The 23,075-nt window shown below is 41.5% G+C and overlaps 4 protein-coding genes across 4 annotated transcripts; all 4 read right to left on the reverse strand.

Annotated features, from left to right (window-relative positions):
• Positions 1-1,552: 1,552 nt before the first annotated feature.
• Positions 1,553-2,659, reverse strand: LOC136626775 (uncharacterized protein F54H12.2-like). Its single transcript, XM_066601780.1, has one exon. The coding sequence runs from the start codon at positions 2,657-2,659 to the stop codon at positions 1,553-1,555; it is 1,107 nt and encodes a 368-aa protein (XP_066457877.1).
• A 3,216-nt stretch (positions 2,660-5,875) lies between these two features.
• On the reverse strand, positions 5,876-6,982 carry LOC136626776 (uncharacterized protein F54H12.2-like). Its single transcript, XM_066601781.1, has one exon. The coding sequence runs from the start codon at positions 6,980-6,982 to the stop codon at positions 5,876-5,878; it is 1,107 nt and encodes a 368-aa protein (XP_066457878.1).
• A 7,539-nt stretch (positions 6,983-14,521) lies between these two features.
• On the reverse strand, positions 14,522-15,628 carry LOC136626777 (uncharacterized protein F54H12.2-like). The gene has a single exon (XM_066601782.1). It carries the CDS (start codon positions 15,626-15,628, stop codon positions 14,522-14,524), a length of 1,107 nt encoding a protein of 368 aa, XP_066457879.1.
• Positions 15,629-18,844: 3,216 nt separating this feature from the next.
• Positions 18,845-19,951, reverse strand: LOC136626778 (uncharacterized protein F54H12.2-like). Its single transcript, XM_066601783.1, has one exon. It carries the CDS (start codon positions 19,949-19,951, stop codon positions 18,845-18,847), a length of 1,107 nt encoding a protein of 368 aa, XP_066457880.1.
• Between the last annotated feature and the right edge of the window lie 3,124 nt (positions 19,952-23,075).

The following is a 23,075-nucleotide window of genomic DNA, read 5'->3' on the forward strand; positions in this document are numbered from 1 at the left end:
ATAATACGGTGGTAAGTTTGGTTTGGTCAGGTCTGTCAGTTTGAAATAATGCCTCACAGGGGCTGGTAGTGTAGTTTAGATAGCGGTCACCATCTAGGACCGTATTGTACTTTAGCCAGGTTAGAAAATTTATCATCACAATTTCTAATTGACCTCCCTGGCTCTTTTGTCAGTCTGGGACAATAAACGCCAAGTATCAGGTGTTCAGACTGTTTAATCACTAGCACCTATGTTTGTTGAATAGTGTTCAATTAATGGACCTATCTAACATAAGGATTGCTATGTCAGCTGTCTGTTCATTATAAAACAGCATGGTCAATTGCACTATTTGCAAACCAATCGGGTTGCCTTTACAGTCGACTGTCTAGTGTAAGGCAACAAGATTGATTGCATTATAATCGCAAATCAATCTGTTTGTGTAAATCAGCCTCCACAGTCGTCTGTTTAGTGTAAAGCAGTGTTATTAATTACACTACACTAAAAACAATTCTATTTGCTTTTACATAATGTGCAATTAATCTACCAGCCTTCTTACATTGGCGCATTAAAAAACCAGTTCTTACGCGCAATTTTTGTGCAACTGCTGTTTGCTATTCGAACCCATTGCAACAAAAATTGTGTGCAGTTGATTGGCATCGCACAATTTTTGGGCATCATTCAGTCTTATTTTCGTCCTGATGAAGCAGCGCGCCAAATAATCTGTCTTGCGCTGCGGAAACGCGTTGACGATTAGACGATTACGGACGATCTTGTTCGCCCTGGTCCACATTGGATTTCAGTTAACTATTTATATGTTCATCAAATTCGCAATTTTGCGAATTGACATATATTATAAGTAGCTTGGACTTCTCCTGACTTAATTGTCATTACAAGTCCAGCCTTCTAGCCTGTTTCCGATGATACAGACTTTGACCTAATTTAAGAACTGGGTCTTGTCAGATCGATGACCCTATGGGGAAGTGAATAAGTCTAGTAACAAATAAGGTTACGGACTCAGTACAGTGCTCCCATAAGCGAGTGTACTAGTATAATATTTGTCTAGTGTGGATGATCTAATTGTCATTATCCACCACTTAGGGTTTTATGAGTGACGCTCTCTAGTTGTTTTGGAACAGTGTCTTTCCATCAATAGGCATGTTCTTAATAATGCATAACAACATGGAGTTATCTCAGTAGGCGCTACCACTTTCTGGTCCCTTGTATACCTGATAACGGCCCGCTACGGTCACCACCTTATCTGGTAGCCCCTCTTATCATTATCAATTTAAATAATATATTAAAATTCTGTATTTGAGTCATTCTAATTACTTAAGCAAATTGCGCTAATCCCATAGGCAATTAATTTTGTGGTTGTTTTGTATGGTTGTCTGTCATTTTGTGTCCGTTTAGGTCGGAACCATCCTGCCTTAGCAGTATTGGTTTTTTATCATTAATATTAATAAAGGTTATATTTTAGTTTCAGGCACTTTCAGTGACACATAGTACAATTAACACCCAGTGTCGTCCTCGCTGAGTTGAATCATCAGTATTAATTATATAAGCCGATGGTCTTTTATCCACATCCATTTCTGTCAATCGAAATCGAGTTGTCTGCTCGTTGCTTTCCGGAGATATGTACGAGAGCCATATATTCCCTAATAGCTAATTCACCCTCAAAATCAGGCTGAAAAGGCCTGGCCGGAATCTGTTGACCATCCAGATACAAGGCCGCGTGGTTTACGGAATAATGGTGAAAACAGAGAGGATTTTTTTGGAAGCTACCGCTAAAGGCTTCATTGTCCACAAAGGCTAATATCACAGTTTTAGGTATCTGGCCCAGGAACAAATTTTCATGGGTTGCTATACGGCTTCCGATTGCTATGCTGAAGACTTTGAGACTCGTCCTATCCAAAGTATATTTAGCAGTGGTTGCTAGTAGCGCCTGGCTGTGCCCTATGCAGACGGCTGGGGATACTTGTACTCTCTTGATGAAAATTGAAGCATGAAGGATTTGAACTTTAAATCCATCAGGGTCTGCTGACATCAAGCAGAACGAGTCTTTATTCCTTGTTAGTTTTATCTTTAAATCCAGACCATTCAAGATAAGCTTCGGTTGGTTAAATATATCGCCATAAATAGGCCCCAGAAGCTCCACAGTTTTAGAGCGCTGTGTTGCTGCAGCTCTTTTAGCGAAGCCTAAATTTGGGCCATCGAGTGTCCTTTCATGGTGGTGACCTGCCGAATCCTTGTAAAAAAGTCCGGCTGTAAATTGGGATGCGAGCGTTTGACCACTATAATTTAAAATTGTCTCGATGAACGCTCTATAGCTATAAAGATTATCGGATTGTGAGATTAGTCGATCCCCCAATGTGATGTCCACTTGGTTAAAAAGTGTAGCTACGGGGTAATTAATAAAGCCCACACGTGCACCATCGGGGATGGCTGTGTTATGTTGTTTAACTATACGACAGGTTAAGTGCAGGAGGGTGTTATTTAAGTTGTAGTAATATTCGCCGCTACCCGATATGAAAAATTCCAACGGCGTGTTGTCAGTGAGGGCTGTGATAGGCAGGACTTCAACAAATAAAGATTTTTCAATACTGGTCTGCGTTGGCGGTATGGTGAAAATATCCAACTTAGATTTGGTGCACTCTACAGAACCGTCGTGTATGAACGCCATGTTAGAGAATTAAAAGATGTTGTCTGCTGCGCGTCTAGCGGGTTTCTGACGGCGTCGTCTTTTGCGTGAAGGAGTCTTATCCATGAGGAGCGGGTGAAATCGTGCAACGATTCGTCTTTTTCTTTTACAGGTTTTTTTTTACAACAGAAACAAGTCCGGAGCTGCACTGTTCTTGACGCGACTGATTGAGTCTGTCCAAAACAGCCGACGAAACAGAAGTGACTGCGTCTGTAGCGATATTTTTGACATCCGTCTTTACATGAGGCTTTACTAATTCTAGACCTTTTCTGAAAAGAGGCAAGGCCCTTCGGAAGAGTGACCTGAAGACGCCCCCAATTCCCGCGCCAATCATATACTCATCTCCATGAAATCCATCTATTTTTTCGTTTCCACTCTGCGCCAAATAATGTTTCACGTAGAGCGCAGGATCTCCGTACACTCGCTGAGACAACATGTTTTAACGCTGCGAATCGTTACGCGGTCTAAAGTGTAATCGCACTATACTTTTCCCGTACTTGAATTTAACAGGCGTGTTCTGGTCTGATAAAATCGAGATTGTAATCGTGTCAAAATGTTGTTTACACACCGGCACATAATCAGGGCGATTGTAGTGAATTGTGACAATGTCGCTGTTTTTACCGCTGATTTCTACCGTTCTTAATAGCTGCACATAGCTATCGCCTACAAACTGATGATTGATCATATCCGTATACACGTACAATGTATAGAAGCCGGCTTTTATGTCCGCAAAATGCCGCCTCTTGTCCGGGATATTCCCAGCTAATGCGGCGTTATATTCAGGCAGACCTAGCAGAACGGACAACTTATGACCCGGAGCAAAGTGTAGCGTTGGCGAATCGGTAACTGTAACAATTATTTTTACTTCATCATAGCGTAGCTTAAAGACCTCGTTTGTTAGCCTTAAACCCTCAATTCTGTCATTTATCGCACGCGTCAAATCTGATAGCGAGGAATAAAATCCAGACTTGACAAAATATTCCTGGTATGTACTGCCATGTTTAGCGACAAAAAAGTTTCCCTCGGTCGCCGCAATCGTGTCCCATGTGTGCGGGTACTGAATTTCGGTTAGCGCCACATCGTAAACGCCCGAGAGCTGAATCGGCTTCGCTAGTTTCGTAGTGTAAGTAGAAATTGAGTTTTCGGAGTAGATTCTGGACGACGCATTACTAGGAAGAGTTATATAAAACGAGCCCGACTCCATGCTCTATGCGGGTGTTAGTTGATTTTCAGTGACCCAGCTCTTAAATTTTGTAGGGTACCCGAGCCACTTCACAAAATAATGCTCCGTTCCGCGGATGCGCCTTTTGTTTAATATTTTCTCGATCCTGTAGACGCGGTTCTCGTCAGCGGGTACCTGCTGTATTTCCTCTTTATAAAACGACCCCTCTATAGCTTCGCCGCTCAGGTCGCTTAATTTATATAGCGGTTTTTGAAATCGCGTATTAATAGACTCTATGATGAAAATTTCATCAGTGTAAGTTTGCTCATAGCCTTTCGTAAATGTTCCTTTATGTTGAGAAATCCTCACATGATCGCCTATTTTTAAAGAAGTCTTTTCATGCTTTGAGTTCATAATATCGCTGTAGATATTTCGCCAAATTGTTAAGGAGTTCTTTTTCGTGACATCCACAGGTCGGCATCGGATAATACGGTGGTAAGTTTGGTTTGGTCAGGTCTGTCAGTTTGAAATAATGCCTCACAGGGGCTGGTAGTGTAGTTTAGATAGCGGTCACCATCTAGGACCGTATTGTACTTTAGCCAGGTTAGAAAATTTATCATCACAATTTCTAATTGACCTCCCTGGCTCTTTTGTCAGTCTGGGACAATAAACGCCAAGTATCAGGTGTTCAGACTGTTTAATCACTAGCACCTATGTTTGTTGAATAGTGTTCAATTAATGGACCTATCTAACATAAGGATTGCTATGTCAGCTGTCTGTTCATTATAAAACAGCATGGTCAATTGCACTATTTGCAAACCAATCGGGTTGCCTTTACAGTCGACTGTCTAGTGTAAGGCAACAAGATTGATTGCATTATAATCGCAAATCAATCTGTTTGTGTAAATCAGCCTCCACAGTCGTCTGTTTAGTGTAAAGCAGTGTTATTAATTACACTACACTAAAAACCATTCTATTTGCTTTTACATAATGTGCAATTAATCTACCAGCCTTCTTACATTGGCGCATTAAAAAACCAGTTCTTACGCGCAATTTTTGTGCAACTGCTGTTTGCTATTCGAACCCATTGCAACAAAAATTGTGTGCAGTTGATTGGCATCGCACAATTTTTGGGCATCATTCAGTCTTATTTTCGTCCTGATGAAGCAGCGCGCCAAATAATCTGTCTTGCGCTGCGGAAACGCGTTGACGATTAGACGATTACGGACGATCTTGTTCGCCCTGGTCCACATTGGATTTCAGTTAACTATTTATATGTTCATCAAATTCGCAATTTTGCGAATTGACATATATTATAAGTAGCTTGGACTTCTCCTGACTTAATTGTCATTACAAGTCCAGCCTTCTAGCCTGTTTCCGATGATACAGACTTTGACCTAATTTAAGAACTGGGTCTTGTCAGATCGATGACCCTATGGGGAAGTGAATAAGTCTAGTAACAAATAAGGTTACGGACTCAGTACAGTGCTCCCATAAGCGAGTGTACTAGTATAATATTTGTCTAGTGTGGATGATCTAATTGTCATTATCCACCACTTAGGGTTTTATGAGTGACGCTCTCTAGTTGTTTTGGAACAGTGTCTTTCCATCAATAGGCATGTTCTTATTAATGCATAACAACATGGAGTTATCTCAGTAGGCGCTACCACTTTCTGGTCCCTTGTATACCTGATAACGGCCCGCTACGGTCACCACCTTATCTGGTAGCCCCTCTTATCATTATCAATTTAAATAATATATTAAAATTCTGTATTTGAGTCATTCTAATTACTTAAGCAAATTGCGCTAATCCCATAGGCAATTAATTTTGTGGTTGTTTTGTATGGTTGTCTGTCATTTTGTGTCCGTTTAGGTCGGAACCATCCTGCCTTAGCAGTATTGGTTTTTTATCATTAATATTAATAAAGGTTATATTTTAGTTTCAGGCACTTTCAGTGACACATAGTACAATTAACACCCAGTGTCGTCCTCGCTGAGTTGAATCATCAGTATTAATTATATAAGCCGATGGTCTTTTATCCACATCCATTTCTGTCAATCGAAATCGAGTTGTCTGCTCGTTGCTTTCCGGAGATATGTACGAGAGCCATATATTCCCTAATAGCTAATTCACCCTCAAAATCAGGCTGAAAAGGCCTGGCCGGAATCTGTTGACCATCCAGATACAAGGCCGCGTGGTTTACGGAATAATGGTGAAAACAGAGAGGATTTTTTTGGAAGCTACCGCTAAAGGCTTCATTGTCCACAAAGGCTAATATCACAGTTTTAGGTATCTGGCCCAGGAACAAATTTTCATGGGTTGCTATACGGCTTCCGATTGCTATGCTGAAGACTTTGAGACTCGTCCTATCCAAAGTATATTTAGCAGTGGTTGCTAGTAGCGCCTGGCTGTGCCCTATGCAGACGGCTGGGGATACTTGTACTCTCTTGATGAAAATTGAAGCATGAAGGATTTGAACTTTAAATCCATCAGGGTCTGCTGACATCAAGCAGAACGAGTCTTTATTCCTTGTTAGTTTTATCTTTAAATCCAGACCATTCAAGATAAGCTTCGGTTGGTTAAATATATCGCCATAAATAGGCCCCAGAAGCTCCACAGTTTTAGAGCGCTGTGTTGCTGCAGCTCTTTTAGCGAAGCCTAAATTTGGGCCATCGAGTGTCCTTTCATGGTGGTGACCTGCCGAATCCTTGTAAAAAAGTCCGGCTGTAAATTGGGATGCGAGCGTTTGACCACTATAATTTAAAATTGTCTCGATGAACGCTCTATAGCTATAAAGATTATCGGATTGTGAGATTAGTCGATCCCCCAATGTGATGTCCACTTGGTTAAAAAGTGTAGCTACGGGGTAATTAATAAAGCCCACACGTGCACCATCGGGGATGGCTGTGTTATGTTGTTTAACTATACGACAGGTTAAGTGCAGGAGGGTGTTATTTAAGTTGTAGTAATATTCGCCGCTACCCGATATGAAAAATTCCAACGGCGTGTTGTCAGTGAGGGCTGTGATAGGCAGGACTTCAACAAATAAAGATTTTTCAATACTGGTCTGCGTTGGCGGTATGGTGAAAATATCCAACTTAGATTTGGTGCACTCTACAGAACCGTCGTGTATGAACGCCATGTTAGAGAATTAAAAGATGTCGTCTGCTGCGCGTCTAGCGGGTTTCTGACGGCGTCGTCTTTTGCGTGAAGGAGTCTTATCCATGAGGAGCGGGTGAAATCGTGCAACGATTCGTCTTTTTCTTTTACAGGTTTTTTTTTACAACAGAAACAAGTCCGGAGCTGCACTGTTCTTGACGCGACTGATTGAGTCTGTCCAAAACAGCCGACGAAACAGAAGTGACTGCGTCTGTAGCGATATTTTTGACATCCGTCTTTACATGAGGCTTTACTAATTCTAGACCTTTTCTGAAAAGAGGCAAGGCCCTTCGGAAGAGTGACCTGAAGACGCCCCCAATTCCCGCGCCAATCATATACTCATCTCCTTGAAATCCATCTATTTTTCCGTTTCCACTCTGCGCCAAATAATGTTTCACGTAGAGCACAGGATCTCCGTACACTCGCTGAGACAACATGTTTTAACGCTGCGAATCGTTACGCGGTCTAAAGTGTAATCGCACTATACTTTTCCCGTACTTGAATTTAACAGGCGTGTTCTGGTCTGATAAAATCGAGATTGTAATCGTGTCAAAATGTTGTTTACACACCGGCACATAATCAGGGCGATTGTAGTGAATTGTGACAATGTCGCTGTTTTTACCGCTGATTTCTACCGTTCTTAATAGCTGCACATAGCTATCGCCTACAAACTGATGATTGATCATATCCGTATACACGTACAATGTATAGAAGCCGGCTTTTATGTCCGCAAAATGCCGCCTCTTGTCCGGGATATTCCCAGCTAATGCGGCGTTATATTCAGGCAGATCTAGCAGAACGGACAACTTATGACCCGGAGCAAAGTGTAGCGTTGGCGAATCGGTAACTGTAACAATTATTTTTACTTCATCATAGCGTAGCTTAAAGACCTCGTTTGTTAGCCTTAAACCCTCAATTCTGTCATTTATCGCACGCGTCAAATCTGATAGCGAGGAATAAAATCCAGACTTGACAAAATATTCCTGGTATGTACTGCCATGTTTAGCGACAAAAAAGTTTCCCTCGGTCGCCGCAATCGTGTCCCATGTGTGCGGGTACTGAATTTCGGTTAGCGCCACATCGTAAACGCCCGAGAGCTGAATCGGCTTCGCTAGTTTCGTAGTGTAAGTAGAAATTGAGTTTTCGGAGTAGATTCTGGACGACGCATTACTAGGAAGAGTTATATAAAACGAGCCCGACTCCTTGCTCTATGCGGGTGTTAGTTGATTTTCAGTGACCCAGCTCTTAAATTTTGTAGGGTACCCGAGCCACTTCACAAAATAATGCTCCGTTCCGCGGATGCGCCTTTTGTTTAATATTTTCTCGATCCTGTAGACGCGGTTCTCGTCAGCGGGTACCTGCTGTATTTCCTCTTTATAAAACGACCCCTCTATAGCTTCGCCGCTCAGGTCGCTTAATTTATATAGCGGTTTTTGAAATCGCGTATTAATAGACTCTATGATGAAAATTTCATCAGTGTAAGTTTGCTCATAGCCTTTCGTAAATGTTCCTTTATGTTGAGAAATCCTCACATGATCGCCTATTTTTAAAGAAGTCTTTTCATGCTTTGAGTTCATAATATCGCTGTAGATATTTCGCCAAATTGTTAAGGAGTTCTTTTTCGTGACATCCACAGGTCGGCATCGGATAATACGGTGGTAAGTTTGGTTTGGTCAGGTCTGTCAGTTTGAAATAATGCCTCACAGGGGCTGGTAGTGTAGTTTAGATAGCGGTCACCATCTAGGACCGTATTGTACTTTAGCCAGGTTAGAAAATTTATCATCACAATTTCTAATTGACCTCCCTGGCTCTTTTGTCAGTCTGGGACAATAAACGCCAAGTATCAGGTGTTCAGACTGTTTAATCACTAGCACCTATGTTTGTTGAATAGTGTTCAATTAATGGACCTATCTAACATAAGGATTGCTATGTCAGCTGTCTGTTCATTATAAAACAGCATGGTCAATTGCACTATTTGCAAACCAATCGGGTTGCCTTTACAGTCGACTGTCTAGTGTAAGGCAACAAGATTGATTGCATTATAATCGCAAATCAATCTGTTTGTGTAAATCAGCCTCCACAGTCGTCTGTTTAGTGTAAAGCAGTGTTATTAATTACACTACACTAAAAACCATTCTATTTGCTTTTACATAATGTGCAATTAATCTACCAGCCTTCTTACATTGGCGCATTAAAAAACCAGTTCTTACGCGCAATTTTTGTGCAACTGCTGTTTGCTATTCGAACCCATTGCAACAAAAATTGTGTGCAGTTGATTGGCATCGCACAATTTTTGGGCATCATTCAGTCTTATTTTCGTCCTGATGAAGCAGCGCGCCAAATAATCTGTCTTGCGCTGCGGAAACGCGTTGACGATTAGACGATTACGGACGATCTTGTTCGCCCTGGTCCACATTGGATTTCAGTTAACTATTTATATGTTCATCAAATTCGCAATTTTGCGAATTGACATATATTATAAGTAGCTTGGACTTCTCCTGACTTAATTGTCATTACAAGTCCAGCCTTCTAGCCTGTTTCCGATGATACAGACTTTGACCTAATTTAAGAACTGGGTCTTGTCAGATCGATGACCCTATGGGGAAGTGAATAAGTCTAGTAACAAATAAGGTTACGGACTCAGTACAGTGCTCCCATAAGCGAGTGTACTAGTATAATATTTGTCTAGTGTGGATGATCTAATTGTCATTATCCACCACTTAGGGTTTTATGAGTGACGCTCTCTAGTTGTTTTGGAACAGTGTCTTTCCATCAATAGGCATGTTCTTATTAATGCATAACAACATGGAGTTATCTCAGTAGGCGCTACCACTTTCTGGTCCCTTGTATACCTGATAACGGCCCGCTACGGTCACCACCTTATCTGGTAGCCCCTCTTATCATTATCAATTTAAATAATATATTAAAATTCTGTATTTGAGTCATTCTAATTACTTAAGCAAATTGCGCTAATCCCATAGGCAATTAATTTTGTGGTTGTTTTGTATGGTTGTCTGTCATTTTGTGTCCGTTTAGGTCGGAACCATCCTGCCTTAGCAGTATTGGTTTTTTATCATTAATATTAATAAAGGTTATATTTTAGTTTCAGGCACTTTCAGTGACACATAGTACAATTAACACCCAGTGTCGTCCTCGCTGAGTTGAATCATCAGTATTAATTATATAAGCCGATGGTCTTTTATCCACATCCATTTCTGTCAATCGAAATCGAGTTGTCTGCTCGTTGCTTTCCGGAGATATGTACGAGAGCCATATATTCCCTAATAGCTAATTCACCCTCAAAATCAGGCTGAAAAGGCCTGGCCGGAATCTGTTGACCATCCAGATACAAGGCCGCGTGGTTTACGGAATAATGGTGAAAACAGAGAGGATTTTTTTGGAAGCTACCGCTAAAGGCTTCATTGTCCACAAAGGCTAATATCACAGTTTTAGGTATCTGGCCCAGGAACAAATTTTCATGGGTTGCTATACGGCTTCCGATTGCTATGCTGAAGACTTTGAGACTCGTCCTATCCAAAGTATATTTAGCAGTGGTTGCTAGTAGCGCCTGGCTGTGCCCTATGCAGACGGCTGGGGATACTTGTACTCTCTTGATGAAAATTGAAGCATGAAGGATTTGAACTTTAAATCCATCAGGGTCTGCTGACATCAAGCAGAACGAGTCTTTATTCCTTGTTAGTTTTATCTTTAAATCCAGACCATTCAAGATAAGCTTCGGTTGGTTAAATATATCGCCATAAATAGGCCCCAGAAGCTCCACAGTTTTAGAGCGCTGTGTTGCTGCAGCTCTTTTAGCGAAGCCTAAATTTGGGCCATCGAGTGTCCTTTCATGGTGGTGACCTGCCGAATCCTTGTAAAAAAGTCCGGCTGTAAATTGGGATGCGAGCGTTTGACCACTATAATTTAAAATTGTCTCGATGAACGCTCTATAGCTATAAAGATTATCGGATTGTGAGATTAGTCGATCCCCCAATGTGATGTCCACTTGGTTAAAAAGTGTAGCTACGGGGTAATTAATAAAGCCCACACGTGCACCATCGGGGATGGCTGTGTTATGTTGTTTAACTATACGACAGGTTAAGTGCAGGAGGGTGTTATTTAAGTTGTAGTAATATTCGCCGCTACCCGATATGAAAAATTCCAACGGCGTGTTGTCAGTGAGGGCTGTGATAGGCAGGACTTCAACAAATAAAGATTTTTCAATACTGGTCTGCGTTGGCGGTATGGTGAAAATATCCAACTTAGATTTGGTGCACTCTACAGAACCGTCGTGTATGAACGCCATGTTAGAGAATTAAAAGATGTCGTCTGCTGCGCGTCTAGCGGGTTTCTGACGGCGTCGTCTTTTGCGTGAAGGAGTCTTATCCATGAGGAGCGGGTGAAATCGTGCAACGATTCGTCTTTTTCTTTTACAGGTTTTTTTTTACAACAGAAACAAGTCCGGAGCTGCACTGTTCTTGACGCGACTGATTGAGTCTGTCCAAAACAGCCGACGAAACAGAAGTGACTGCGTCTGTAGCGATATTTTTGACATCCGTCTTTACATGAGGCTTTACTAATTCTAGACCTTTTCTGAAAAGAGGCAAGGCCCTTCGGAAGAGTGACCTGAAGACGCCCCCAATTCCCGCGCCAATCATATACTCATCTCCATGAAATCCATCTATTTTTTCGTTTCCACTCTGCGCCAAATAATGTTTCACGTAGAGCGCAGGATCTCCGTACACTCGCTGAGACAACATGTTTTAACGCTGCGAATCGTTACGCGGTCTAAAGTGTAATCGCACTATACTTTTCCCGTACTTGAATTTAACAGGCGTGTTCTGGTCTGATAAAATCGAGATTGTAATCGTGTCAAAATGTTGTTTACACACCGGCACATAATCAGGGCGATTGTAGTGAATTGTGACAATGTCGCTGTTTTTACCGCTGATTTCTACCGTTCTTAATAGCTGCACATAGCTATCGCCTACAAACTGATGATTGATCATATCCGTATACACGTACAATGTATAGAAGCCGGCTTTTATGTCCGCAAAATGCCGCCTCTTGTCCGGGATATTCCCAGCTAATGCGGCGTTATATTCAGGCAGACCTAGCAGAACGGACAACTTATGACCCGGAGCAAAGTGTAGCGTTGGCGAATCGGTAACTGTAACAATTATTTTTACTTCATCATAGCGTAGCTTAAAGACCTCGTTTGTTAGCCTTAAACCCTCAATTCTGTCATTTATCGCACGCGTCAAATCTGATAGCGAGGAATAAAATCCAGACTTGACAAAATATTCCTGGTATGTACTGCCATGTTTAGCGACAAAAAAGTTTCCCTCGGTCGCCGCAATCGTGTCCCATGTGTGCGGGTACTGAATTTCGGTTAGCGCCACATCGTAAACGCCCGAGAGCTGAATCGGCTTCGCTAGTTTCGTAGTGTAAGTAGAAATTGAGTTTTCGGAGTAGATTCTGGACGACGCATTACTAGGAAGAGTTATATAAAACGAGCCCGACTCCATGCTCTATGCGGGTGTTAGTTGATTTTCAGTGACCCAGCTCTTAAATTTTGTAGGGTACCCGAGCCACTTCACAAAATAATGCTCCGTTCCGCGGATGCGCCTTTTGTTTAATATTTTCTCGATCCTGTAGACGCGGTTCTCGTCAGCGGGTACCTGCTGTATTTCCTCTTTATAAAACGACCCCTCTATAGCTTCGCCGCTCAGGTCGCTTAATTTATATAGCGGTTTTTGAAATCGCGTATTAATAGACTCTATGATGAAAATTTCATCAGTGTAAGTTTGCTCATAGCCTTTCGTAAATGTTCCTTTATGTTGAGAAATCCTCACATGATCGCCTATTTTTAAAGAAGTCTTTTCATGCTTTGAGTTCATAATATCGCTGTAGATATTTCGCCAAATTGTTAAGGAGTTCTTTTTCGTGACATCCACAGGTCGGCATCGGATAATACGGTGGTAAGTTTGGTTTGGTCAGGTCTGTCAGTTTGAAATAATGCCTCACAGGGGCTGGTAGTGTAGTTTAGATAGCGGTCACCATCTAGGACCGTATTGTACTTTAGCCAGGTTAGAAAATTTATCATCACAATTTCTAATTGACCTCCCTGGCTCTTTTGTCAGTCTGGGACAATAAACGCCAAGTATCAGGTGTTCAGACTGTTTAATCACTAGCACCTATGTTTGTTGAATAGTGTTCAATTAATGGACCTATCTAACATAAGGATTGCTATGTCAGCTGTCTGTTCATTATAAAACAGCATGGTCAATTGCACTATTTGCAAACCAATCGGGTTGCCTTTACAGTCGACTGTCTAGTGTAAGGCAACAAGATTGATTGCATTATAATCGCAAATCAATCTGTTTGTGTAAATCAGCCTCCACAGTCGTCTGTTTAGTGTAAAGCAGTGTTATTAATTACACTACACTAAAAACCATTCTATTTGCTTTTACATAATGTGCAATTAATCTACCAGCCTTCTTACATTGGCGCATTAAAAAACCAGTTCTTACGCGCAATTATTGTGCAACTGCTGTTTGCTATTCGAACCCATTGCAACAAAAATTGTGTGCAGTTGATTGGCATCGCACAATTTTTGGGCATCATTCAGTCTTATTTTCGTCCTGATGAAGCAGCGCGCCAAATAATCTGTCTTGCGCTGCGGAAACGCGTTGACGATTAGACGATTACGGACGATCTTGTTCGCCCTGGTCCACATTGGATTTCAGTTAACTATTTATATGTTCATCAAATTCGCAATTTTGCGAATTGACATATATTATAAGTAGCTTGGACTTCTCCTGACTTAATTGTCATTACAAGTCCAGCCTTCTAGCCTGTTTCCGATGATACAGACTTTGACCTAATTTAAGAACTGGGTCTTGTCAGATCGATGACCCTATGGGGAAGTGAATAAGTCTAGTAACAAATAAGGTTACGGACTCAGTACAGTGCTCCCATAAGCGAGTGTACTAGTATAATATTTGTCTAGTGTGGATGATCTAATTGTCATTATCCACCACTTAGGGTTTTATGAGTGACGCTCTCTAGTTGTTTTGGAACAGTGTCTTTCCATCAATAGGCATGTTCTTATTAATGCATAACAACATGGAGTTATCTCAGTAGGCGCTACCACTTTCTGGTCCCTTGTATACCTGATAACGGCCCGCTACGGTCACCACCTTATCTGGTAGCCCCTCTTATCATTATCAATTTAAATAATATATTAAAATTCTGTATTTGAGTCATTCTAATTACTTAAGCAAATTGCGCTAATCCCATAGGCAATTAATTTTGTGGTTGTTTTGTATGGTTGTCTGTCATTTTGTGTCCGTTTAGGTCGGAACCATCCTGCCTTAGCAGTATTGGTTTTTTATCATTAATATTAATAAAGGTTATATTTTAGTTTCAGGCACTTTCAGTGACACATAGTACAATTAACACCCAGTGTCGTCCTCGCTGAGTTGAATCATCAGTATTAATTATATAAGCCGATGGTCTTTTATCCACATCCATTTCTGTCAATCGAAATCGAGTTGTCTGCTCGTTGCTTTCCGGAGATATGTACGAGAGCCATATATTCCCTAATAGCTAATTCACCCTCAAAATCAGGCTGAAAAGGCCTGGCCGGAATCTGTTGACCATCCAGATACAAGGCCGCGTGGTTTACGGAATAATGGTGAAAACAGAGAGGATTTTTTTGGAAGCTACCGCTAAAGGCTTCATTGTCCACAAAGGCTAATATCACAGTTTTAGGTATCTGGCCCAGGAACAAATTTTCATGGGTTGCTATACGGCTTCCGATTGCTATGCTGAAGACTTTGAGACTCGTCCTATCCAAAGTATATTTAGCAGTGGTTGCTAGTAGCGCCTGGCTGTGCCCTATGCAGACGGCTGGGGATACTTGTACTCTCTTGATGAAAATTGAAGCATGAAGGATTTGAACTTTAAATCCATCAGGGTCTGCTGACATCAAGCAGAACGAGTCTTTATTCCTTGTTAGTTTTATCTTTAAATCCAGACCATTCAAGATAAGCTTCGGTTGGTTAAATATATCGCCATAAATAGGCCCCAGAAGCTCCACAGTTTTAGAGCGCTGTGTTGCTGCAGCTCTTTTAGCGAAGCCTAAATTTGGGCCATCGAGTGTCCTTTCATGGTGGTGACCTGCCGAATCCTTGTAAAAAAGTCCGGCTGTAAATTGGGATGCGAGCGTTTGACCACTATAATTTAAAATTGTCTCGATGAACGCTCTATAGCTATAAAGATTATCGGATTGTGAGATTAGTCGATCCCCCAATGTGATGTCCACTTGGTTAAAAAGTGTAGCTACGGGGTAATTAATAAAGCCCACACGTGCACCATCGGGGATGGCTGTGTTATGTTGTTTAACTATACGACAGGTTAAGTGCAGGAGGGTGTTATTTAAGTTGTAGTAATATTCGCCGCTACCCGATATGAAAAATTCCAACGGCGTGTTGTCAGTGAGGGCTGTGATAGGCAGGACTTCAACAAATAAAGATTTTTCAATACTGGTCTGCGTTGGCGGTATGGTGAAAATATCCAACTTAGATTTGGTGCACTCTACAGAACCGTCGTGTATGAACGCCATGTTAGAGAATTAAAAGATGTCGTCTGCTGCGCGTCTAGCGGGTTTCTGACGGCGTCGTCTTTTGCGTGAAGGAGTCTTATCCATGAGGAGCGGGTGAAATCGTGCAACGATTCGTCTTTTTCTTTTACAGGTTTTTTTTTACAACAGAAACAAGTCCGGAGCTGCACTGTTCTTGACGCGACTGATTGAGTCTGTCCAAAACAGCCGACGAAACAGAAGTGACTGCGTCTGTAGCGATATTTTTGACATCCGTCTTTACATGAGGCTTTACTAATTCTAGACCTTTTCTGAAAAGAGGCAAGGCCCTTCGGAAGAGTGACCTGAAGACGCCCCCAATTCCCGCGCCAATCATATACTCATCTCCATGAAATCCATCTATTTTTTCGTTTCCACTCTGCGCCAAATAATGTTTCACGTAGAGCGCAGGATCTCCGTACACTCGCTGAGACAACATGTTTTAACGCTGCGAATCGTTACGCGGTCTAAAGTGTAATCGCACTATACTTTTCCCGTACTTGAATTTAACAGGCGTGTTCTGGTCTGATAAAATCGAGATTGTAATCGTGTCAAAATGTTGTTTACACACCGGCACATAATCAGGGCGATTGTAGTGAATTGTGACAATGTCGCTGTTTTTACCGCTGATTTCTACCGTTCTTAATAGCTGCACATAGCTATCGCCTACAAACTGATGATTGATCATATCCGTATACACGTACAATGTATAGAAGCCGGCTTTTATGTCCGCAAAATGCCGCCTCTTGTCCGGGATATTCCCAGCTAATGCGGCGTTATATTCAGGCAGACCTAGCAGAACGGACAACTTATGACCCGGAGCAAAGTGTAGCGTTGGCGAATCGGTAACTGTAACAATTATTTTTACTTCATCATAGCGTAGCTTAAAGACCTCGTTTGTTAGCCTTAAACCCTCAATTCTGTCATTTATCGCACGCGTCAAATCTGATAGCGAGGAATAAAATCCAGACTTGACAAAATATTCCTGGTATGTACTGCCATGTTTAGCGACAAAAAAGTTTCCCTCGGTCGCCGCAATCGTGTCCCATGTGTGCGGGTACTGAATTTCGGTTAGCGCCACATCGTAAACGCCCGAGAGCTGAATCGGCTTCGCTAGTTTCGTAGTGTAAGTAGAAATTGAGTTTTCGGAGTAGATTCTGGACGACGCATTACTAGGAAGAGTTATATAAAACGAGCCCGACTCCATGCTCTATGCGGGTGTTAGTTGATTTTCAGTGACCCAGCTCTTAAATTTTGTAGGGTACCCGAGCCACTTCACAAAATAATGCTCCGTTCCGCGGATGCGCCTTTTGTTTAATATTTTCTCGATCCTGTAGACGCGGTTCTCGTCAGCGGGTACCTGCTGTATTTCCTCTTTATAAAACGACCCCTGTATAGCTTCGCCGCTCAGGTTGCTTAATTTATATAGCGGTTTTTGAAATCGCGTATTAATAGACTCTATGATGAAAATTTCATCAGTGTAAGTTTGCTCATAGCCTTTCGTAAATGTTCCTTTATGTTGAGAAATCCTCACATGATCGCCTATTTTTAAAGAAGTCTTTTCATGCTTTGAGTTCATAATATCGCTGTAGATATTTCGCCAAATTGTTAAGGAGTTCTTTTTCGTGACATCCACAGGTCGGCATCGGATAATACGGTGGTAAGTTTGGTTTGGTCAGGTCTGTCAGTTTGAAATAATGCCTCACAGGGGCTGGTAGTGTAGTTTAGATAGCGGTCACCATCTAGGACCGTATTGTACTTTAGCCAGGTTAGAAAATTTATCATCACAATTTCTAATTGACCTCCCTGGCTCTTTTGTCAGTCTGGGACAATAAACGCCAAGTATCAGGTGTTCAGACTGTTTAATCACTAGCACCTATGTTTGTTGAATAGTGTTCAATTAATGGACCTATCTAACATAAGGATTGCTATGTCAGCTGTCTGTTCATTATAAAACAGCATGGTCAATTGCACTATTTGCAAACCAATCGGGTTGCCTTTACAGTCGACTGTCTAGTGTAAGGCAACAAGATTGATTGCATTATAATCGCAAATCAATCTGTTTGTGTAAATCAGCCTCCACAGTCGTCTGTTTAGTGTAAAGCAGTGTTATTAATTACACTACACTAAAAACCATTCTATTTGCTTTTACATAATGTGCAATTAATCTACCAGCCTTCTTACATTGGCGCATTAAAAAACCAGTTCTTACGCGCAATTTTTGTGCAACTGCTGTTTGCTATTCGAACCCGTTGCAACAAAAATTGTGTGCAGTTGATTGGCATCGCACAATTTTTGGGCATCATTCAGTCTTATTTTCGTCCTTATGAAGCAGCGCGCCAAATAATCTGTCTTGCGCTGCGGAAACGCGTTGACGATTAGACGATTACGGACGATCTTGTTCGCCCTGGTCCACATTGGATTTCAGTTAACTATTTATATGTTCATCAAATTCGCAATTTTGCGAATTGACATATATTATAAGTAGCTTGGACTTCTCCTGACTTAATTGTCATTACAAGTCCAGCCTTCTAGCCTGTTTCCGATGATACAGACTTTGACCTAATTTAAGAACTGGGTCTTGTCAGATCGATGACCCTATGGGGAAGTGAATAAGTCTAGTAACAAATAAGGTTACGGACTCAGTACAGTGCTCCCATAAGCGAGTGTACTAGTATAATATTTGTCTAGTGTGGATGATCTAATTGTCATTATCCACCACTTAGGGTTTTATGAGTGACGCTCTCTAGTTGTTTTGGAACAGTGTCTTTCCATCAATAGGCATGTTCTTATTAATGCATAACAACATGGAGTTATCTCAGTAGGCGCTACCACTTTCTGGTCCCTTGTATACCTGATAACGGCCCGCTACGGTCACCACCTTATCTGGTAGCCCCTCTTATCATTATCAATTTAAATAATATATTAAAATTCTGTATTTGAGTCATTCTAATTACTTAAGCAAATTGCGCTAATCCCATAGGCAATTAATTTTGTGGTTGTTTTGTATGGTTGTCTGTCATTTTGTGTCCGTTTAGGTCGGAACCATCCTGCCTTAGCAGTATTGGTTTTTTATCATTAATATTAATAAAGGTTATATTTTAGTTTCAGGCACTTTCAGTGACACATAGTACAATTAACACCCAGTGTCGTCCTCGCTGAGTTGAATCATCAGTATTAATTATATAAGCCGATGGTCTTTTATCCACATCCATTTCTGTCAATCGAAATCGAGTTGTCTGCTCGTTGCTTTCCGGAGATATGTACGAGAGCCATATATTCCCTAATAGCTAATTCACCCTCAAAATCAGGCTGAAAAGGCCTGGCCGGAATCTGTTGACCATCCAGATACAAGGCCGCGTGGTTTACGGAATAATGGTGAAAACAGAGAGGATTTTTTTGGAAGCTACCGCTAAAGGCTTCATTGTCCACAAAGGCTAATATCACAGTTTTAGGTATCTGGCCCAGGAACAAATTTTCATGGGTTGCTATACGGCTTCCGATTGCTATGCTGAAGACTTTGAGACTCGTCCTATCCAAAGTATATTTAGCAGTGGTTGCTAGTAGCGCCTGGCTGTGCCCTATGCAGACGGCTGGGGATACTTGTACTCTCTTGATGAAAATTGAAGCATGAAGGATTTGAACTTTAAATCCATCAGGGTCTGCTGACATCAAGCAGAACGAGTCTTTATTCCTTGTTAGTTTTATCTTTAAATCCAGACCATTCAAGATAAGCTTCGGTTGGTTAAATATATCGCCATAAATAGGCCCCAGAAGCTCCACAGTTTTAGAGCGCTGTGTTGCTGCAGCTCTTTTAGCGAAGCCTAAATTTGGGCCATCGAGTGTCCTTTCATGGTGGTGACCTGCCGAATCCTTGTAAAAAAGTCCGGCTGTAAATTGGGATGCGAGCGTTTGACCACTATAATTTAAAATTGTCTCGATGAACGCTCTATAGCTATAAAGATTATCGGATTGTGAGATTAGTCGATCCCCCAATGTGATGTCCACTTGGTTAAAAAGTGTAGCTACGGGGTAATTAATAAAGCCCACACGTGCACCATCGGGGATGGCTGTGTTATGTTGTTTAACTATACGACAGGTTAAGTGCAGGAGGGTGTTATTTAAGTTGTAGTAATATTCGCCGCTACCCGATATGAAAAATTCCAACGGCGTGTTGTCAGTGAGGGCTGTGATAGGCAGGACTTCAACAAATAAAGATTTTTCAATACTGGTCTGCGTTGGCGGTATGGTGAAAATATCCAACTTAGATTTGGTGCACTCTACAGAACCGTCGTGTATGAACGCCATGTTAGAGAATTAAAAGATGTCGTCTGCTGCGCGTCTAGCGGGTTTCTGACGGCGTCGTCTTTTGCGTGAAGGAGTCTTATCCATGAGGAGCGGGTGAAATCGTGCAACGATTCGTCTTTTTCTTTTACAGGTTTTTTTTTACAACAGAAACAAGTCCGGAGCTGCACTGTTCTTGACGCGACTGATTGAGTCTGTCCAAAACAGCCGACGAAACAGAAGTGACTGCGTCTGTAGCGATATTTTTGACATCCGTCTTTACATGAGGCTTTACTAATTCTAGACCTTTTCTGAAAAGAGGCAAGGCCCTTCGGAAGAGTGACCTGAAGACGCCCCCAATTCCCGCGCCAATCATATACTCATCTCCATGAAATCCATCTATTTTTCCGTTTCCACTCTGCGCCAAATAATGTTTCACGTAGAGCACAGGATCTCCGTACACTCGCTGAGACAACATGTTTTAACGCTGCGAATCGTTACGCGGTCTAAAGTGTAATCGCACTATACTTTTCCCGTACTTGAATTTAACAGGCGTGTTCTGGTCTGATAAAATCGAGATTGTAATCGTGTCAAAATGTTGTTTACACACCGGCACATAATCAGGGCGATTGTAGTGAATTGTGACAATGTCGCTGTTTTTACCGCTGATTTCTACCGTTCTTAATAGCTGCACATAGCTATCGCCTACAAACTGATGATTGATCATATCCGTATACACGTACAATGTATAGAAGCCGGCTTTTATGTCCGCAAAATGCCGCCTCTTGTCCGGGATATTCCCAGCTAATGCGGCGTTATATTCAGGCAGATCTAGCAGAACGGACAACTTATGACCCGGAGCAAAGTGTAGCGTTGGCGAATCGGTAACTGTAACAATTATTTTTACTTCATCATAGCGTAGCTTAAAGACCTCGTTTGTTAGCCTTAAACCCTCAATTCTGTCATTTATCGCACGCGTCAAATCTGATAGCGAGGAATAAAATCCAGACTTGACAAAATATTCCTGGTATGTACTGCCATGTTTAGCGACAAAAAAGTTTCCCTCGGTCGCCGCAATCGTGTCCCATGTGTGCGGGTACTGAATTTCGGTTAGCGCCACATCGTAAACGCCCGAGAGCTGAATCGGCTTCGCTAGTTTCGTAGTGTAAGTAGAAATTGAGTTTTCGGAGTAGATTCTGGACGACGCATTACTAGGAAGAGTTATATAAAACGAGCCCGACTCCATGCTCTATGCGGGTGTTAGTTGATTTTCAGTGACCCAGCTCTTAAATTTTGTAGGGTACCCGAGCCACTTCACAAAATAATGCTCCGTTCCGCGGATGCGCCTTTTGTTTAATATTTTCTCGATCCTGTAGACGCGGTTCTCGTCAGCGGGTACCTGCTGTATTTCCTCTTTATAAAACGACCCCTCTATAGCTTCACCGCTCAGGTCGCTTAATTTATATAGCGGTTTTTGAAATCGCGTATTAATAGACTCTATGATGAAAATTTCATCAGTGTAAGTTTGCTCATAGCCTTTCGTAAATGTTCCTTTATGTTGAGAAATCCTCACATGATCGCCTATTTTTAAAGAAGTCTATTCATGCTTTGAGTTCATAATATCGCTGTAGATATTTCGCCAAATTGTTAAGGAGTTCTTTTTCGTGACATCCACAGGTCGGCATCGGATAATACGGTGGTAAGTTTGGTTTGGTCAGGTCTGTCAGTTTGAAATAATGCCTCACAGGGGCTGGTAGTGTAGTTTAGATAGCGGTCACCATCTAGGACCGTATTGTACTTTAGCCAGGTTAGAAAATTTATCATCACAATTTCTAATTGACCTCCCTGGCTCTTTTGTCAGTCTGGGACAATAAACGCCAAGTATCAGGTGTTCAGACTGTTTAATCACTAGCACCTATGTTTGTTGAATAGTGTTCAATTAATGGACCTATCTAACATAAGGATTGCTATGTCAGCTGTCTGTTCATTATAAAACAGCATGGTCAATTGCACTATTTGCAAACCAATCGGGTTGCCTTTACAGTCGACTGTCTAGTGTAAGGCAACAAGATTGATTGCATTATAATCGCAAATCAATCTGTTTGTGTAAATCAGCCTCCACAGTCGTCTGTTTAGTGTAAAGCAGTGTTATTAATTACACTACACTAAAAACCATTCTATTTGCTTTTACATAATGTGCAATTAATCTACCAGCCTTCTTACATTGGCGCATTAAAAAACCAGTTCTTACGCGCAATTTTTGTGCAACTGCTGTTTGCTATTCGAACCCATTGCAACAAAAATTGTGTGCAGTTGATTGGCATCGCACAATTTTTGGGCATCATTCAGTCTTATTTTCGTCCTGATGAAGCAGCGCGCCAAATAATCTGTCTTGCGCTGCGGAAACGCGTTGACGATTAGACGATTACGGACGATCTTGTTCGCCCTGGTCCACATTGGATTTCAGTTAACTATTTATATGTTCATCAAATTCGCAATTTTGCGAATTGACATATATTATAAGTAGCTTGGACTTCTCCTGACTTAATTGTCATTACAAGTCCAGCCTTCTAGCCTGTTTCCGATGATACAGACTTTGACCTAATTTAAGAACTGGGTCTTGTCAGATCGATGACCCTATGGGGAAGTGAATAAGTCTAGTAACAAATAAGGTTACGGACTCAGTACAGTGCTCCCATAAGCGAGTGTACTAGTATAATATTTGTCTAGTGTGGATGATCTAATTGTCATTATCCACCACTTAGGGTTTTATGAGTGACGCTCTCTAGTTGTTTTGGAACAGTGTCTTTCCATCAATAGGCATGTTCTTATTAATGCATAACAACATGGAGTTATCTCAGTAGGCGCTACCACTTTCTGGTCCCTTGTATACCTGATAACGGCCCGCTACGGTCACCACCTTATCTGGTAGCCCCTCTTATCATTATCAATTTAAATAATATATTAAAATTCTGTATTTGAGTCATTCTAATTACTTAAGCAAATTGCGCTAATCCCATAGGCAATTAATTTTGTGGTTGTTTTGTATGGTTGTCTGTCATTTTGTGTCCGTTTAGGTCGGAACCATCCTGCATTAGCAGTATTGGTTTTTTATCATTAATATTAATAAAGGTTATATTTTAGTTTC

This window comes from Eleutherodactylus coqui, chromosome 4, assembly GCF_035609145.1.
Source record: "Eleutherodactylus coqui strain aEleCoq1 chromosome 4, aEleCoq1.hap1, whole genome shotgun sequence".
Lineage (NCBI taxonomy): Eukaryota > Metazoa > Chordata > Amphibia > Anura > Eleutherodactylidae > Eleutherodactylus > Eleutherodactylus coqui.

Excerpts from the sequence above, each read along its gene's own strand:
- LOC136626778 (XM_066601783.1), bottom strand. The coding sequence starts at position 19,951 with ATGGCGTTCATACACGACGGTTCTGTAGAGTGCACCAAATCTAAGTTG.
- LOC136626777 (XM_066601782.1), bottom strand. The coding sequence starts at position 15,628 with ATGGCGTTCATACACGACGGTTCTGTAGAGTGCACCAAATCTAAGTTG.
- LOC136626776 (XM_066601781.1), bottom strand. The coding sequence starts at position 6,982 with ATGGCGTTCATACACGACGGTTCTGTAGAGTGCACCAAATCTAAGTTG.
- LOC136626775 (XM_066601780.1), bottom strand. The coding sequence starts at position 2,659 with ATGGCGTTCATACACGACGGTTCTGTAGAGTGCACCAAATCTAAGTTG.